Source organism: Mustela putorius, unplaced genomic scaffold, assembly GCF_011764305.1.
Source record: "Mustela putorius furo isolate JIRA1106 unplaced genomic scaffold, ASM1176430v1.1 tig00003863_pilon_pilon_pilon, whole genome shotgun sequence".
NCBI lineage: Eukaryota > Metazoa > Chordata > Mammalia > Carnivora > Mustelidae > Mustela > Mustela putorius.
This window is the reverse complement of record NW_025422015.1, coordinates 21,725,310-21,744,550: the sequence shown is the minus strand read 5'-3', so window position 1 is coordinate 21,744,550 and position 19,241 is coordinate 21,725,310. Positions and strand designations below refer to the sequence as shown.

The 19,241-nt window shown below is 40.9% G+C and overlaps 1 protein-coding gene across 1 annotated transcript; it reads right to left on the bottom strand.

The window, feature by feature from the left end:
* Positions 1 to 14,658: 14,658 nt before the first annotated feature.
* CCN2 (cellular communication network factor 2) lies at positions 14,659 to 17,727 on the bottom strand. The gene is made up of 5 exons (XM_045066348.1): positions 17,522 to 17,727; positions 17,175 to 17,397; positions 16,740 to 16,991; positions 16,393 to 16,604; positions 14,659 to 16,007 (listed from the first exon to the last, which is right to left on the bottom strand). The coding sequence occupies exons 1-5, from the start codon at positions 17,585 to 17,587 to the stop codon at positions 15,711 to 15,713; spliced, it is 1,050 nt and encodes a 349-aa protein (XP_044922283.1). The 5' UTR covers positions 17,588 to 17,727; the 3' UTR covers positions 14,659 to 15,710.
* Positions 17,728 to 19,241: the final 1,514 nt, after the last annotated feature.

Sequence of the window (19,241 nt, the reverse complement as noted above, 5' to 3'; positions counted from 1 at the left end):
AATCAAGAAGAAAGAAACACATTAGAAAAGATATGGTCTTTTCCAGGATCAGAGTCAATGGCCCTTCATTCTAAATTCAGGACAGCCAAAGGTCCAAGGGAGGACACTCAGGGAAGGGAGTCCCTCTTGCAACGAAGAAGACCAGAAGGGAAGGTACAGCTCTCAGAAAACTTAGATGGGTAAGAACTGTGTCAGTGCAGGAGTTCTGAAGTCCTGGGGAATAGTCAGCTGGAGTGAGAATGTAAAGGTACATTTTTTGGCCCAGGTCAACCACAGAAAGATGCCATTCTTAAATGCTGGCTTTTTAGCAAGCCCATCTCCACAGAGGGCACAGAGACACCGGTGCCTACAGTGATCTCTCTGTGTAAGTTCTCCCTCCCCCACTCCCTCCCATTCACTCCCATTCCTCAGGTTTAATCTCAGATTTCTTGCTTTTGTCCTGCTGTCTCACATATAGATTCTATTCTTTGATTTTTGGACAATATTTGACTTACTTTAGTTTCTTCTCAAGGCTTTGTCTTTTCTTGGACTCCGTGTTTTGAGGATGCATTTTTCCTCACCCAGAATGGTTCTGGGATAAATCATCTTCGGGGCGATTCAATCCGTTGAGTAACATAGGCACAAATCCTGGAGCCTATGAGCTTTTCAGAGACTGAGAAAAATGTTTGAGTACTGGGAAAAAAAATATGTATGGGCTTCAAATAAAGTAAAAAAATTTTTTTGAAAGTAATAAACTATTAATTAAAATCTACAGATGTAACTGTATGTCAACTGTCTTGTCAATTTTAGTATTTATATAAATTTTGTTGCATTTGAATATAATTTTGGAAGTTGGGATTTCTTACTTTGAAATATTTCCTAAGTATACATAGTAATAAATAACAAATCATAACCAACCATAAATCAAATGCTACCTGTAGCCAAATAATTTTAAAAGTAAAATTATAAACATCCTTTGAAAAAAATTTATAGCTGCAAATTATATTTAGTGTGGGATGAGGGTTTGTTTTGATGTGTTTTATATGATGCAGAGTGGAGCCTCCATAGTAAAAGAATTCAGAGCTTACCAAGGCCTTAATATGACCCTGGAAACCTCTCTCCACCCAGCCAATATTCAGCCTTTCCCTTTCCTGGACAAGACAGCTTCACATAGTAACAGTATGATGTGTTGGAAAGTCAGTGGAATTCACATCCTGGACATATCAATTTCTAGCAGTGAGAAATCTGGCAACTTCACTAGCATTTCAGACTTCTCTTTATTTGAATACACAGAGGATTACATAAGACGACAAGTGGGTCTGGTACCTAGTAGTTTGGTAGTAGAGTCTACAAAAAAGAGATGGGTTACATTCTTGTACCCTATGGGAGAACAGAACTGAATGGAGGAATAGAATGGAACTCAAGGCCAAGGATTTAATTAAGGAGTTAAAAACTGTAGGAGACTTCAGAAGCTCAAACGTTGTAAAATTCAGGGGAAGGATAATTCAGCATGACTTTGCTCCTGGCTCTTGGGTAGCTTGTGTTATTGTCTCCGCTGACTCATTCCCCTCCCTGTAGGGTGTGTATCCATTCCCACCCATTGCCATGTAACTCCCTGAGCCAACCTATGGGTAGAATACATTTCCTGCCCCTATAGCGTGGCCGCGTGATTTGCTTCACCCAATGGAAGTATGAATGCCACATGCAATCAACAGCTTTAAGGGCACTTGTGTGATTTGGCTCCATCTCCTGTCCTTTACCCTCAGCCTAATAATGATGTTGTATCTCAAATAGGGGCTGCTCCTTTAGCCTGGATCCTGGCATGAGAAGGCACATGGGAGCAGAGCCACAGCTGCTGAGGTACAGCTGCTAACATGGAATTGTGCAAGAAACAAAATTTTGTTGGTAAAAGCCATGAGATACGGGATTAGTTTGTCACTCCAGGAGAGCTGATTAATGCGGGTGTTCTGGAAGAAAGATCCCCCGAGAGAGAGAGGGCTATACTCATTGTCCTTTCATTGGACTAATTTGAAAAAAAAAAAAAAGAGTTTTGCATCAATCAGCAATAAAGAAAACCAGCATGTTCCACTCTCTCCATAATTATGCTGTACCTACTTTATAGTAATTAGCATGGTATTAGAAAGTTAACATTAAAGTTAATCCTTGTGCCACCCATGTCACGCAGCCACAACAGTCCATGTCAGGATGCCTGGAGTGAGGTCATAGAGCTGTTTCAATGGCCAATAAAGTGGCTTATTTGTCCTTAATGATATCTTTTGGGATTTACTGACATAGGCATTTTACGTTTTTCAATTACAAGTGTGAAACATTCTTTGTTGCCAATTTTGCTAGTGTTAGGATTTCTTTGCAAAATTCTTTCTGCACTTCTGAGAAAATCAGCATTAATTAAGTCAGCTCATTTCCCAGTGGCTTAATTTAGTTTGGTCCTTATTCCTCTGTGGTGGAAAGCTGTTTTTCTGAACTCTAGATAAATGAAGTACCTTGACTCAGAGAACATAACCTTTCATCAATCACAGCAAAGTAGCAACTATTAAGATTTGTTGTTGTTTATGGTCTATTTTTATGTATTGAGTGAATGCTACTTTTAAGTTTTCTTAATGTAGCCAGCTGACCAGTCAGCCAAACAAAGCAGAGATATCTGTCTTTTGGAACCTTGGAATTATTGCATCAATTGGCACATTTTTGCATTATTCCACTGTCTATATATTCACCCACATTTGTCTTACCATATTCTCTATATTCATTCATTCAGAAAATATTTAATGACTATCTCTAGTACCGTTCTGTACCCTACAGATATGGTAGAGAATAAGAGAACACCCTGTTTTAGTGGATTTAGAAATTCTCGGGACAAGGTCTGCCTAGGTGGAGGGAATAGCCATGAGACAGAGCTGAGCACAGGGCATTTAATGAATGGCCAAAAGACAATGTTGCTGGAATGAAAGAAGTCAGTGTCACTGGGAAGGTTGAGAAAGTCTAGGTCATGAAAGCCTTGTGAACTATGCTAAGGAATTTGGATTTTATTCTAATGGGAAGTCATGGGAAGATTTATGTTTGAGAAAGATCACTATCACTGCTGAATAGAGAAAGGACAGTAGAAGAGCAAGCAGGAGGGAGACCCATGGGGACATTTTTGGAGGAACCTAGGAGAGGCTCTGTAGTGACATGGATGGGAGTTGTGGCAGTGAAGGCAGGAAGAAGGGGTCAGATTCAGTATGTAATTTGGATATAGAATTTGATGACTGGCTAACTCTGCAGTGTGAGCAGAAAAATGTCAAGGATGACACTTCAGCTTTGGCCTGGATGATTAGGTAAAAGGCAGCACCATTACCCGTCATGGGAAAGATTGGGAAAGTAGCAGATTCTCTGGGGGAGGCTGAGGGGGAGACATTGCATGTCTTAGCATATGAAATTGTTGTAGTCTAGAGGCGAATTATTTTTTACTGGAGCTGCCACTGCCCACAGGCTTGTTACCATGACGGCTATCACTTTTTCTCCTGGGTTCCAAGAGTTGCAAGAACCCCCTGGACACTCAGTAGGCCATTTTGATTCGAAACTGGGTAAATATGGAAGAAAAGCAGCCTCCTAAAAGTCATCTGTTAAGAATCTCATTATAAAGGAGGTGATGGGGGGCGCCTGGGTGGCTCAGTGGGTTAAGCCTCTGCCTTCAGCTCGGGTCATGATCTCGGGGTCCTGGGATCGAGCCCCGCATCGGGCTCTCTGCTCATCAGAGAGCCTGCTTCCCTCTCTCTCTCTGCCTGCCTCTCTGACTACTTGTGATTTCTCTCTCTGTGTGTCAAATAAAGAAATAAAATCTTAAAAAAAAATAAAGGAGGTGATAGTTCAAAGACCCAGAAAATAGGCATATCTATAGTATATTACACGTAGAGTAGACATTTGTTGTTTGTTCTTGTTCCCTGACTTCCATCCTGATAATTGTACTCAATTTCTCTCTAGTGCAGGAGTCAGCAAACTATGGCCTGGAGGCGTAATCTGGCTCATCTCCCTATTTTGTAAAGAAAGCTTTATTGGGGGGCACCTGGGTGGCTCAGTGGGTTAAGCCTCTGCCTTCAGCTCAGGTCATGATCCCAGGGTCCTGGGATTGAGCCCGAGCCCTGCATCGGGCTCTCTGCTCGTTGGGGAGTCGTTTCCTCCTCTCTCCCTTTGCCTGCCTCTCTGACTACTTGTGATCTCTGTCTGTCAAATAAATAAATAAAATCTTTAAAAAAAAAAAAAAAGAAAGCTTTATTGGTACATAGCTATCCCTGTTTGTTGATGTGATATCCGTGACTGCTTTTAAGCTCTAACTGTAGAGTCAAATAGACAGATACTGTATGGGCCATACTTTTTACCAAAGGGTAAAGTATTTATTATGGGGACTTCTATAGAAAAAAAATTCCTGATCATTGCATTGGTGGAACCATCATCGCCCAGCTTTTAGCCTAGGTGCTTGGGGTAAAGATGACTGTGCTCAAAGATGATGAAAGTGTCCTACATCTGTATCATCCAATGTGGAATCCACTAGACACATATCATTCCTCAGCATTTGATACATGTCTAGTGTCACAGAGAACCTGAATTTCATATTTTATTTAATTTTTATTTTCTCAAATTTAATAACCACATGTGTCTATGTCTACCATCTGGACAGCAAAGAACTAGAGTATGGGTAAAAATGATCTAAGTGACATAATACAGTTATAAACAGAGTGTTTTGTAGAACATTTAAAGGAAAAAGAAGCATTGCAGGTGAGAGGATTCATGGAAGTGACTTCTGGGAAACGCTTAAAAGGTGGGTAGAGTTGATTTATATGTAAATATATGCTGGGGATGGCTTCAGTGGGTGATGGGTATTAAGGACAGGACTTGTGATGAGCACTGAAGGTTGTATGTAAGTAATGAATCACTAAATCCTATGCCTGACACTAATATTACACAGTATATTACATGGAATTTAAATAAAAATGTGTAATAAAAATGTGTATGTAAGCGTGCCTGCACGTGCGATCACACACATCATGGAAGGAGCACTCTATCTATCACTAGATAGAGTGACTAGATTGAGTCAGAGCGAAACTATTTAGGAAATAGGAGTAAGTCCATTTGGTTTTTGGCATAAGAAGTATACCAGAGTAATAGGAGATTATGCTCACTAGGACCTTTGATATCAATTTGTGGAAGATTTCGAATGCTATGTTGAAAGGAGAGTGTTTACCTTGACAATAATTTTTGCTTCCTGTTTTGGAGCATCAAACTTATGGGACCAGAGATACTAAGGTAGTGGCATTAATGGAGGAAAATTGTGGAGGAACAGGAAATGCTAATTAGCAGCCCCAAACAAATGTCATTGGCAACGAATAGTGAGATCTGTGATAAGAATGATGAACATGGGAAGTTGGAAGATCGTTTAGAATTTTTTCAGTTTGGGAGCATGTGAATAGAGACTAGTACAGACTTTTCGTCTAGAGATTTGTGAAGACGGGATGGCTCACAGAAGTAGCTTTCAACCATCAAGGTGAAATACGATGGAGGAAAGAACAACCCAGTATCAGTTTATGAAGCTTACAGAGAGAGAAAAGAATGACCTGAGTGGTTTCCACTCCTCACGGAAGCATCTGAGAGGTTAAGAAGAGGCAGAAGTGACAGAAATATCTAGTGACTACTTGGGCCCGGGAGCTCTACTTAGATAGTCCTTTAGTTCAAAATATTTTAAAATTTCCCTTGAGATTTTTTTTCTGTGATGCATGTGTTATTGAGAAGTATATGGTTGAATCTACAGGTACTAGGGGATATTCTAGCTAGCTTTCTGTTACTGATTTCTAGTTTAATTCTGTTGTAGTCTGAGAGTAGGCATTAGTATTTTTTTAAGATTTTATTTATTTATTTGAGAGATAGCACAGGTGGAGAGTAAGAGGGAAAAGCAGGCTCCCCGCTGAGCAGAGAGCCCAATGCAGGATTCGATCCCAGAACTCTGAGATCTTGACATGAACCAAAGGCAGACCCTTAACTGACTGAGCCACCCACTGTGATTTGTAATATTTTGTGGAAGGTATACATGATGTACTGAATAAAAGAAACTATAGTAAATAAGCCTTTAGTAACATAGTCATAAGGTGTAGGGGGAGGGGAAGCTATCTATAGTTTTAGGATTAGGTCTCAGTCCTTTGGTGAGCTTGTGCTCCTGTGAACTTCACCAATACTTCTGTTTTTATTTTCACTCCTTAAGTGTGGTTACATAGCTAGAGGATTCTGTAATTAGGTATCTATCTTTCTCTAGATAGGTTAAGTTCTGAAAAAACCCCAATAGGCTAGGCGGTGATAAAATAATTTCTCCAGAGGGTTGACCTTGTTAAGAAGAGAGTGCTTCGGTATATTTAAAAATGGTTAATTATCCCTTTCCTCTGAATGAAGTAAGAGGGGATTTTCCTTCAATATTCACAGACCTCCTGGAGGTAAAACTCATGAAAGCTTGGAGCCCACTGTGACTGAGTCTGAGACTACTTTCCCTATAAATGAGTTTATAAACAAAAGTTAAAATATCTGAGCGTGGGTAAAGGGAAGTGGAGGATTCCATGATAACGGAGTGTTTCCACTTGGGAAACAAGTAGATTAATAGTGCTATTAATAGAAATGTAGAATCACATGGAGAAGCTGGGTTTGAGGGAAATTATGATGCTTTTAGTTTGGAGTGCAATAAGACCAGTAGTATACTTCTTTTTTCCCTTAACATCAAGAATGACTCAGCTAAGCATGTTTAAAGAAAACAAACCACCTCCTCCCTCCAAACTCAGGTAGATTACCCCAGACACAGCTTTCTATTAGAGACACCTAATGCTTCTAGTCGACATTCCCAAAAGAGCCTTTTGGCTCTTGGATCTGTTGTTCTTGGCCATGACAGTTTCCATTGACCACTACTTCCAACAGTGGTTAGCACGAGTTTCCATAGCAGCAGCTTCCAGTGACCACCCACATTGTCACAGGTCCTAACCAGTGGCAATACCTCCCAGCAGATCTTCCTGCTGGTGAACACTGCTCCAAGCGATTGCCTATAGCTCCTGACTTCTATTTCCTTGGAATACCATTAAAACTTAAAATGTTTAAAGAACTTGAATTCCAAAGACCTTCTCAAAAAAGCTCCTGACTTTCCTCAGTAGCTAATGGGAACCTTAGACTTCCAGCATCTTTCCTCAAGGCCAGCTCTTAAAAGGCTCCCTATTCAGGTTTTAGGGGCATTTATAATGTCATACTGTTTTTTTCAGAGTTCTTTGTATCTCCACTGGCTACTCCACATACCTCTCGCAGAAGAATTCCATGGATGGAGATGCTGGGCTTCTGGCTTGAAAGACTGAGGCGTATTTTCTCATTGTGGATCCCCTATGTACTCCAGTTAGTTGAACAATCTGTGTGTGTAGAAGGTCACAAGACAACTATACCATGTTTGGAATAGTGTGACACAAAGACTACCACAACAGATTGTAGAAAATTGACAAAGACTCAAAGCAGAAACAATGAAAGCCACCAATATTGTATGAATGAATGATGAGTGTGTATAAAAGCACTCAGGATGCCATCTCTGCTGCCTTTCCCACTTTATTTTGCCAATTACTGAGGCAGAACACATGAACTGACTTTTCTAGCGCTCCAGGGGAGCCCCTGTCTTCCCTAGAAGGTTATCTCCCCAAAGTCACCCTATAAAGCCCATAATTCCCTCCCAAAGTCCATGGAACTATAGTGTCTGGCTCATCCCCCACATACTTCCCTTCTCCCACCACATCTCTACATTGAGGCATCTATGCAAACATCATCCTGGAAATTGCCCCAGACCTTTTAGAGTTTCTTAATCTAAATATGCAAACTTGCCTAATAACTCTAAGTTGAGAATTATGAATGATATGCCACTTGCAGCACTTCATAATACCCCACTAGAGAGAGGGTAAGAAATACTGACCACAGATCAGAAAAAAATTAGCTAGAGAGTAATTCAGAGTGGGGAGAAAAAAAAACCAAAAAACATTATTCTGGGGGCACCTGGGTGGCTCAGCTCTGCCTTCAGCTCAGGTCATGATCCCAAGGTCCTGGGATGGAGCCCCTCATCAGGCTCTTTGCTCCAGGGAAAGCCTGCTTTCTCCTCTCTCTGCTTGCCTCTCTGCCTGCTTGTGATCTCTGTCTGTCAAATACATAAATAAAACCTTTAAAAAATTATTCTGAATTCTATCACCATTCATTAGTGTTCCCTTCCCTTCAGTGTCATAAAAATGAAATCATACAGTGTATATTCTTTTGTATTTGGGTTCTTTCATTCTGCATAATGTCAATGGTTTTTGTTTTTTTTTTTTAATTAATGTGTATTATTCCATTGTTTGAATATTCTGCATTCTATCCATTTTCCTATTACATTCCTATACACATTTGGGTTGTTTTTGGCTTGGGGTTGGATAGAACTGCTTTGGGAATTTTGTTTATGTATTTTGTTCATTTCTCTTGGATTGATATCTAAGAATGGAAATTTACCGTGTCACGGGTAGTTTTGTATTTCACTTTCATAGATACTGACATACAGTTTTCCAGTTACTGGAAATTAATTTCCAGTTACTGGTCTGAATTACATAAGTTCACTGTGCTGACAAAAATTGTTAGCATTTGTTGCACAAACGCAAATCTTAATATGCTTTATGCTCTTGAGATATAAATTCTAATTAATCAATAATATTTCTTACTAACCCGACATTTCTTCTTCTTTTTTCAGTATCTTTAAACATCTGATATAGATGATGGGTCTTCATGTCTGTTTCTTCAGATCCTATATTTGGATTTGGAATTTGACTTTGTATTTTAAGAATATATTTTACATGGTTTATGCTTAGTCTTAGCAACAGTCTATATATAATCAGTGTGATTCATGAGTTAAAGAATAGTTATTAAAAACTTATGAAGGAAAATCTTCCGTGATTTCATTTATGGCATGGGAGAATGAGGTACAAAAATACACCGGTATGTACGATTATATGTGGATTCTCTAGAGGCTACAGGCGTGTTGCCCATGTTCCTAGGCACACAGCTAATTAAGGAATAGTGGCTTGAATAGTGAAGCCGCTTATTTATTTATATGTTGTGAACAATTTATTAAACCCCAAATCATGAAAACTTCAAACATGTTTTGTCATATTCTCTGCTATTTTTTAGTAAGGAGAGGAAAGGTTTATTTTATTTTTTTTTGAAAGATTTATTTTAAAAGTCTTTTTTCTGATTATAAAATAAAGTGTGTTCATGTCTGAGAATTTGGAAAAATACAGAAGATTATTTTAAAAGAATATAAAATTACTTTAAACTAGCCATCATGAGATGATTACCATAAATTAAGAAATTTATTTCTTTTAAAAGTCATCTTGGGGTTATGTCTGGAGTTGTTGGTACAGATTGGACTGAGGTGCTGTAAAAAGTGGAGTACCAAAAATCTGATACTGAAATATCATAGAGATTGTGTAAAATGAATAGGTTCTCTGTCATTCTCAGGTCACCAATTAGGTGTTTTTCTTTAACTATCAGAATGAACTAGAATTTAAGGAGAGTTGATGGCCTTAATGTATGGCAATTCTTGTCCTTATAGCTACTCAAATTGCTCCATCTTTATTTTATTTTTTTTTAAGATTCTATTTATTTATTTGAGAAAGAGAGAGAGAGAGGGCTTAAGAAAAAGAGAAAGAGAGAGATCACAAGCAGGGGGAAGGGGTAGAGGGAGAAGCAGACTCCCTGCTGAATAGGGAGCCCAATGCGGAACTTGATCCCAGGACCCTGGGATCATGACCTGAGCCAAAGGCAGATGCTTTTTTTTTTTTTTTAAGATTTTATTTATTTATTTATTTATTTATTTGATAGAGGAGAGAGATCACAAGTAGGCAGAGAGGCAGGCAGAGAGAGAGGGGGAAGCAGACTCCTTGCTGAACAGAAAGCCTGATGTGGGGCTCAATCCCAGGACCCTGGGGTCATGACCTGAGCTGAAGGCAGAGACTAAACCCACTGAGCCACTCAGTCACCCAAAATTGCCCCATCTTTAATAGTAGTCTTTTAAATTTGCCTCTTGTACCTTTTTGATATGATCTTTACAGTTCTTATTAGCTTCATTTTTATCCAATATGAAAATGTAGTCCCTGAATAAATGTATTTATCGTACACATTCCTTGTGCTAGACCTGGAGGCCATTCTCCAAGAAGCTTTAGTTTCTTTTAGTGGAAAACAGTACTTCAAGAGCACAGTAGTGGACTAGGGATGCTCATTCCTCTTAAGTTGTCCTTGTATCTAAGCCTTTTCAGGGAGCAGATGTAGGAAAAAAAATGTATATGTGTGTGTTAGGAGATAAGATGTATCACAAGTTTATGCTGATATTTCTAGTTCAAATTAAGAAATGTGGAACTTAACCACTTTTATATTATATCTGTATTTTGACTCTTCCTCACTAAGAATCCCAGTACTCACTGACATTAGGGATAGAATTAGAATATCCATAATGGTTCGCTTGCTTATCCCATATTATACACCCAATAGTCTCTGAATAACAATACCACCACCACCAATAAAAGCGGTTAAGTATTTGGGGGGAGGCATCCACTATGTTCATTCTCCCACACCCTATATGGTTGCATTCATGTGATAGAACATGATATGTATACCCACTCTTCACTATATGTTCTACTATATGTTCTCCTCTTTAACCTTCTTTTAATCTTAGTCCTCAAGATAAGTTGTATTTAATATTCATATACCAGTTTTTACATTAATATCTCTTAGGCAATTTTGTTTTCTGAATTTTGTCTCTAGTAGGGTTTTTTCAAAAAATGCCCATAGGAACAATATGCTATAAATTCTCATATATTCCATTCTAATTTTATTTATTTATTTATTTATTTATTTATTAAGAGCATGGGCAGGGGAGGAGGAGAAAGACTCCCAAGCAGGTTCCTACCCAGATGTGGGGCTTGATCTCACAACCTTGAGATCATGACCTAAGCTGAAATCAAGAATTGGCTGTTCAACCAAATGAGCCACCCAGGTGCCCCAATTCTTGCATGTCTTTGGCGATTTGTCTGTTTGAATGTCAGTTCTGGAGGATAAAAATTCTTTAATTCATATTTTCTTTTTTGAGCATTCTAAATGTTAATCCACTTTTTTGGCATAAACCATTGCTAAAAGAAGGAAGGAAGGAAGGAAGGAAGGAAGGGAGAGAGCTGCTGTCAAAAAGCCTGATGATGAGTTTTCTTTTAATTAAAGGATTTCTGTTCTCTTTGCCTAGATGTTCTGATGATTTTTCCTTTTTCTTTATATTTCAGAAATTTTACTAGAATACATCTTAGTGTTGGTGAATTTTACTAGGTACATGGGATCCTCTTTTAAATATGTGTTTTCAAATCACTTTTTATTTCCGTAAAGTTTTCTTGATTTATAGATTTTATTTTCTTCTTCAGGATCTCCTGCTCTCCATATGTTAGATCTTCTTTGCCTATCTACAATACTTACAAATTTTTCTTGGAACACTTACATTCATTTTTTTAAAAGATTTTGTTTATTTATTTATTTAATAGAGAGGGACATAGGGAGAGAGGCAACACAAGCAAGGGGAGCAGCAGGCAGAGAGAGAAGAAGCCTCCCTGCTGAGCAGGGAGCCCAATGCAGGGCTCAATCCCAGGACCCTGAGACAAAAGCAGAAGCTTAATGACTGAGCCATCCAGGCAGCCCCCTCCTTTATTTTATTTAAAAAAAAAATTCCCTCTTTTTCAACCATATATTCTCTTAAAAAACTGTCTGTTGTATTTATTCATTCTTTTGTTCCTTCTTATTTGATTTTTTAAAATTTCTAATTCTTTACTGAGTTTTATCTATTTTTAAGTTTGACTAACTCTGATTTATATTGTTAGTTGTTTCCTTTTTATCATTTATGTCTACTTTCATTTTCTTAATGTTCTTTTGAAATAATATAGTTTTGGTTTTTTTTTTTTCCTGGCATGTATTTCTGACATGCTTTCACTAAATATTTATTATGCCCTTTATTATTTTCATGTAATAATGTATGGGATTTGGCTTTGATAATTTTGTTTTCCTATTTTTATGTAAAATTAATTTTCTTGAATTTTATTCAGTAAGGACACTTGGTTTAGACAGTTTTCTGAACTTCATAGAGTTCCCTCTTCTATTGTTTTCATGTGATTTTATAAATATGGCAGTTTGCTTCTTCAGATTTTGTGCATTTGTTTCCTCTCCTCATTTTTATCTAGACCTTCTCTTTTAATGTCTTTGTTGTCTCTGACAACAAATCTCAATTTTGATTCTATTCCCACAAACACAAGTCCTCCTGTGGGAGCTCTGGTTTGTAAGATTTATTTGACTGGGCAGAACCCCTACCCTCAAATTGGACTCCCACACTTCACTGTTGGCTATTTTGGAGCTCTCTTCTCAGAAGTATCAGATATCCCATTGCATTTCTTTGTTCCCATATGTACATTGACACAGTGTACATCTGCTGGCAGTTAATGATTTTCTCCCGCTAACATTTTGGGATTAAAGGGATACCTTGCCACCTAATTTTGTTGTAAATATTGCCCATGGGATTTTGATATTGCAATATAGTTATTCTGTTTTTATGTGGGAAGTTGAAAAATTTAAAATCTATGCTTCTGTTACTACTTCTATCTTCCCAGAATTCTCAAACTCTTTTTAAAACACTCAGGGGAGGGAGACAAACCATAAGTGACTCTTAATCTCACAAAACAAACTGAGGGTTGCTGGGGGGAGGGGGTTTGGGAGAAGGGGGTGGTATTATGGACATTGGGGAGGGTATGTGCTTTGGTGAGTGCTGTGAAGTGTGTAAACCTGGTGATTCACAGACCTGTACCACTGGGGATAAAAATACATGTTTATAAAAAATAAAAAATTACATTAAAAAAAAAAAACACTCAGGCTTGGGGTGGCTGGGTGGTTCACTCAGTTGAGCATCTGCTTGGGTCATTATCTCAGTGTCTTGGTATTGAGCCCCATCTTGGGCTCCCTGCTCAGTGGGAGTCTGCTTCTCCCTCTGCCTCTGCCCTTCCCCTGCTGTGTTCTCTCTCAGATAAATAAATAAATAAATAAATAAATAAAATCTTTAAAAACATATAAAACACTCAGGCTCATTTACCTTGCCATTCTTCTTTGCATCTAGGAGTACATTAACAGAAAGAACATGCAGACTAGTCAGTGTACTCTGTGTGTGTGTGTGTGTGTTTGTGTACATGTGGGTTTATTTGGGGAAATGGGGTACACCTGCCAACAGTGTTGCTATATACGTATGTGGGTGTATCCTTAAAGTCCAGTTTTGACCAGAAATACTTTGCACATTTAAAAAGGGAGGGTTTCCCTTTGGTTTGTGGCAGGGGCACTGTTTGCAGAACTAGTCTTTATTTTCAGATGTATTTTTGTCTCCTGGAATGACGCTGGCACTACAACATTGCAAATTACCCTGTGATGGGTTAGTTTGTCTGCAACCCCCTCCTTCCCCCACCGCTATTTCACAGCTTTATCGATGTGGAGAAAACTGTGCTTTCAATGGTCTTTGGAATATTTTTGTTTGCCATTTACTTCAGTTGACTTTTGGTAGAAGCAGGGAGAGGTCCAGTATCATTTCCAGGCTTCTTGAACAATTTCATTTTGTCACTTACCAGCCACTTGCTAAGCTATTGATCTTGAAATCTGATAATCCAAAGCTTGGGGCAATGAAGGAGTTGCTTTTAATTGAAGACAAATTTCCATAAATGTTAATAGAAATTATGCTCCTTTTCTATTTGGGCCATCATCTATTTCTGATTGGTTTTCATGGCCACTGAAAACAGAATTATACAAAAATGATTTATCAAATGGTTCCATTTAAATGTAGATTTTATCCTTTGCAGATTTAATAGTAAGATTATTGAAGTTCAGAAATAGATCTATAGTAGAGCATACAAACTCAAAAACTAGTTACAACCTTTCCTATGTGTAAGGTACATAGACTAGTTGGTGATGTGAAAGGTTATAAATTAAATCTCGTCAATGGCCAGAGGTATTAAATGTAAACAGGACCAAGTATAACCAATAGGGGTTGTTGGAGACTAAAATTACCTAAAGATAATTTATTTATTTATTTATTTTTAAAGATTTTATTTATTTATTTGACAGAGAGAAATCACAAGTAGATGGAGAGGCAGGCAGAGAGAGAGAGGGAAGCAGGCTCCCTGCTGAGCAGAGAGCCCTATGTAGGACTTGATCCCAGGACCCTGAGATCATGACCAGAGCCGAAGGCAGCGGCTTAACCCACTGAGCCACCCAGGCACCCCACCTAAAGAGAATTTAATTTAAATGTCTATAGAGTACTGTGAAGGTAACAAAATGTCTGTGTACTCAGTATATCTATCTACTATCTATCTATCTACACACACACACACAGGACACAGGGCGTATGCCTGCAGTTTGACACTTGATTCAGTGTGAAATAGGTTTATGTAAAATTCTACTAAACTGATTAACCAATTTATCAGTATATATGATAAGAGATTTAAGAAGTTATAGATGAATTGTTCTAAGACAAATAAAAGCTTCCCATATATACTCAAAGAAAACTCAGAAACGTTTAGAAGAGTGAGTGAATAACTACACTTTTTATAGAAAAAATATATACTTTATTTTCAACTAGAAAGGTGCAAACATGTAACTTTTGGTCACATTCTCAATGAGTAAACTGTCCAAAAAACAGTCATAGTCAAAGTAGAAACAAATGCTTCCAGGTGGAAAAACTGATCAACTATACAGAGCCACTTGTGTTTTCATAAAGGCTACGTGTTCATTAATAGTGAGGCTACCACATTTCCAACTGACAGATCAGAATTCCAAGGACATCACTGCCCCATATTCAGTAAACATCTGTTTTGATGGACTATCTTTCTGAGCAGAAATTCCATTTGAATATCCATTTCATGCTTTGAATTATCAGACAAGCTTTACGTCCTACCTATGGTGTTCAGAATTGAGGCTAACACTTGAAATATCAAAGCATTAAAAACATAAACAAAAAGGCACAAACAACTTTAAATTAACTTAGATAACTGTACAAATATATATATATATACACACATTATTTACAGTATCAATTAAAAAAAATTCTGGCTTGTTACAGACAAATTCACTGCCACAAGCTGTCCAGTCTAATAGACAGGATTCTGATTCCTGAACAGTATCATTCAAATCAGAATGTCAGAGCTGAATCTGTGTTCTGACTTAAAGAACTTGACCCAGCCTCATGAAGGCTAGAGAATGCACATCCTAGCTGTCGCTGGAGGTCAGAGAGCATGCTAAAACTTCCCTTCTCAATTATACTCCACATAGAGCAGGCACCTACTACTTGAAGATGATAATAGTTTCTAAAGGTGCCCTCCCACTGCTCCCAAAGCCACACCTCCCTATACATTCTAGTGCTATGTGCTAATGTAGTCCCACTGTCAAGTCTTAACTTTCTTCAAACCAGTGTCTGGGTTGATAGACTATTTGAAGGTCACATGGCACAATATTTTGAAATTGGTGGGACTTTTTCTTTCCCCCAGTTAGAAAGATTTAAATAACTTGCACTACTGAAATCGTGTTTACACAAAAATGAGATGCGAATCAGTTCAAGTTATACCCTAATGAGTCAACGTCTCTCACACTCTCTGGCTTTATGCCATGTCTCCATACATCTTCCTGTAGTACAGGGACTCAAAGATGTCATTGTCTCCGGGACAGTTGTAATGGCAGGCACAGGTCTTGATGAACATCATGTTCTTCTTCATGACCTCCCCGTCAGGGCACTTGAACTCCACAGGAAGAGTTGTGGTTCTGTGGGGGGTGCAGCACCGGCCATCGGTGCAGACGCCACAGAACTTAGCCCGGTACGTCTTCACGCTGGTACAGCCAGAAAGCTCAAACTTGACAGGCTTGGAGATTTTGGGGGTACGGATGCACTTTTTGCCCTTCTAAGGAAAACAGAGCAGAAGGAAAGAAAAAAAAAATCAATGACTCTGTAAGGGGCGTGACTTTCTTCAAGCTCTGTGTGTTTTAGTCTTAAATTGTCTGACTTATGTTTATATTTTGAAGAGAGGACGTTTGCGTCTCATTTGCCAGTTTTCCAAAAATAGTCATAGCCTCTCTTGGGATGTCTTGAATTAACTAACAGTGTGGAGAATTTCCTAGTGGAAAGCTGGTGGTTCCAATTACACAACATCTCATTCCAGCAAAACAGCTCCATGGTTAGATATTTTTGGAGATAAAAGGTCTATAATAACCAGGGCGGTGAGACCCAACTTTGGTCCTGTCCATTACGATCCCAAGAAAACTGATTAATAGGAACAGAAAATGTACCTTAATGCTTTCTTCCAGGTCAGCTCCGCAAGGCCTGACCATGCAGAGGCGGCTCTGCTTCTCCAGCCTGCAGAAGGCGTTGTCATTGGTAACGCGGGTGGAGATGCCCATCCCGCAGGTCTTGGAACAGGCACTCCACTCTGTGGTCTGGACCAGGCAGTTGGCCCGGATCATAGTTGGGTCTGGGCCAAACGTGTCTTCCAGTCGGTAAGCTGTGAGAGCAGAGCACCCAAACACAAGGTAAGACACCAGGATAAGACATTTTCCCCTTCCCTTGGCAAAGTTAGGGAGGACTCAGCCCCTGGGGGTAGGATCACAACAGTGACTGAGAGGCAGGTTCCACTCACCGGCAAGGGCTGGGCCAACCACCGTGTGGTCCTTGGGCTCATCGCACACCCACTCCTCGCAGCATTTCCCAGGCAGCTTGACCCTCCGCGGGAAGGGGCAGTCAGGGCTGGGCAGGCGGACGTCCATGCTACACAGGGGCACGCAGCCCACCGCCCCGTCCAGGCAAGTGCACTGGTACTTGCAGCTGCTTTGGAAAGACTCTCCACTCCGGTAGACCGTTCCTCCAAAGACGCAGGGGGCACCATCTTTAGCTGAAGGAGGGAGAGGGAATAAGGGGGAGTGGGATGCAAGTGTCAGGCATCGGTAGTAGTAGGCGAGTCGGGGATGAGCGGGGAACAGGGATCCGCGGGTGGGGCTGGGGGGCGGCCGGGACACCGGAGCTCTCTGCACCCCCGCGGGGGAAGGCGGCGAGGGGCGCGGACCGCAGCTCTTACCGGTGCACACGCCGATCTTGCGGTTGGCCGGAGAGCCGAAGTCGCAGAAGAGGCCCTTGTGCGGGTCGCAAGGGTCGCGCTCGGTGCACAGCTCGCCCAGTTGCTTGGCGCACACGCGGCAGCAGCCGCAGCCGTCCAGTACGAGGCTGACGCCGGCCGGGCAGCTGGGCGCCGGCGCGGCCGCACACTGGCAAGAGCCGCCGCAGTCCTGGCCGGCGGCGTGCTGCGGGGAGGAGGGGGCGGTCAGCGGACGCACGCCGCTCGGCGCCCCGGGCCCTGCCCCGCCCCGCCCGCACGCCCTCCCCCAGGCGCCGGCCGCCGCGGCCTCCGCGGGGCTCTCGGCTTACCCGGCCGCAGAGGGCGAGCAGGAGCACGAAGGCGCAGCGGACGGGGCCCAGGCCGGCGGCGGACATGGTGGGCGCGGCGGGCGGGACGGACCGGGCGGAGGGCGCGGCGGTGGCGGCGATGGGGTGGGCGCGGCGGTCCCGGCGCAGGGTCGCGGGCTCGGGCCGGAGGTCGGTGTCTGGGCGCTCCGGGCTGCGGTCTGGGAGCTGGGAGCTGTCGGGCCGGGGCGGCTGCCGTCGGAGGTGGGGGAGGCGGTCGGTCGCCGGGGTTGGAGTTGCACTGGCTGCCTCCTCTCAGCGGGAAGAGTTGTTGTGTGGGGCTGAGGCGGGCGGCCCGCGGCTTTTATACGCTCCGGGCGGCCCCGGCTCGCCAATGAGCTGAATGGAGTCCTACACAAACAGGGACATTCCTCGCATTCCTCCCCACCTTCCTGCCTCATCAACTCACACCGGATTGATCCTGACCCCTTGACACTCAGCATTCCTCCCGTCTGAAAAAGCTGGCACACTCCGGCTTAAAAAAAAAAAAAAAAAAAAAAAAAAAAAGGCTCAGTATTTCCAGCACCAAATAGGATTTTTCCCCATGTTTCTTCCCACTACTCCTGATTTATATCATTGAAAAATACATGAGCAGTTACTATTATTTTTTCATTCCACTCCCTTCTGTTTCTAATAGCTGTTCCAGCTCTACCCACTGACATAAATGCTTTTTAGGAGGTAGGTAGCCCAAGAGGCTGACAGCAGGGATTCCTAAAAAAATTCCGAAGGGTTTCCTTTGTATTATTTTTATAATATTTTAATTTTAGAGGCTGTCTGCCTTTTGACACTCTTCAGGGAGCAGAAAAGGAGTTAGTTGCTTTTGACCAGCTGAGATCTCCAAGAAGCCTACCTGCGAAGTCTACATTCCATATTGGAGATGTAGGAATTTGGTCTTTTCTCACTTGAGATAATGGTCTGGATGCCTATTGCGGGACAAAAAAAAGAACAAAGCCAGAGGTCAAGAGTATGGACGCAGTTTTCCAGGGGAGATTTCCAGCACTCTTGCTTTGTTTTCTCTTAATAAATGTAACAGTCTTATTGTTGGGGGTATAGGGAAGAAAAAAAGATGAATGCAGATCAGTATTTACAGAAAAGTGGGTCAGTTGTTATGTTAGAGCAAATGATGACGTGTGGAGTAAGTAGAGGCTCTGGGTGTTGGGAAAAGAGGAGAACCAGACAGGAGGGCCAGCAAGAAGCTTGGAATTTACTTGGGGTGTTCTAAATTCAGTTTGGGTCTTTGAGAAATGGGTGATTTTTTTAATACTAAAACCTATAATCTTCGAATGTGGATTTGACTTGGTTTGTCTTGCAGTAAAAAAATCGGATAATATTAAGAAGAACAGTGGGCCCTAATATTGCTGGTTATAAACTAAGAGTGTCAGTGAATAAGATATTTTAGTAATAACTTTCTACACGTCTATGAATGGCGATTGTGACTTTTTACTCTCCAAGGAGACTGCAACCTAGTGGAGTGAGATCAGGTCAAGGTAACAACAGGTTTCATTCTCTCTGCTTGTGCACAGAAGTCAAACACAGCAGATAAAGTCTAAGCATATTTCCATTTCTTAGGATTGCTAGTTAGCTTCACTAAGGACTTAATTACTTAACCATGCTTTCATTTAGAATCTATGGTTTAACTGCTTTTGTTGTTGTTGTTGTTGTTAATTCCAGTTACCATTTATGT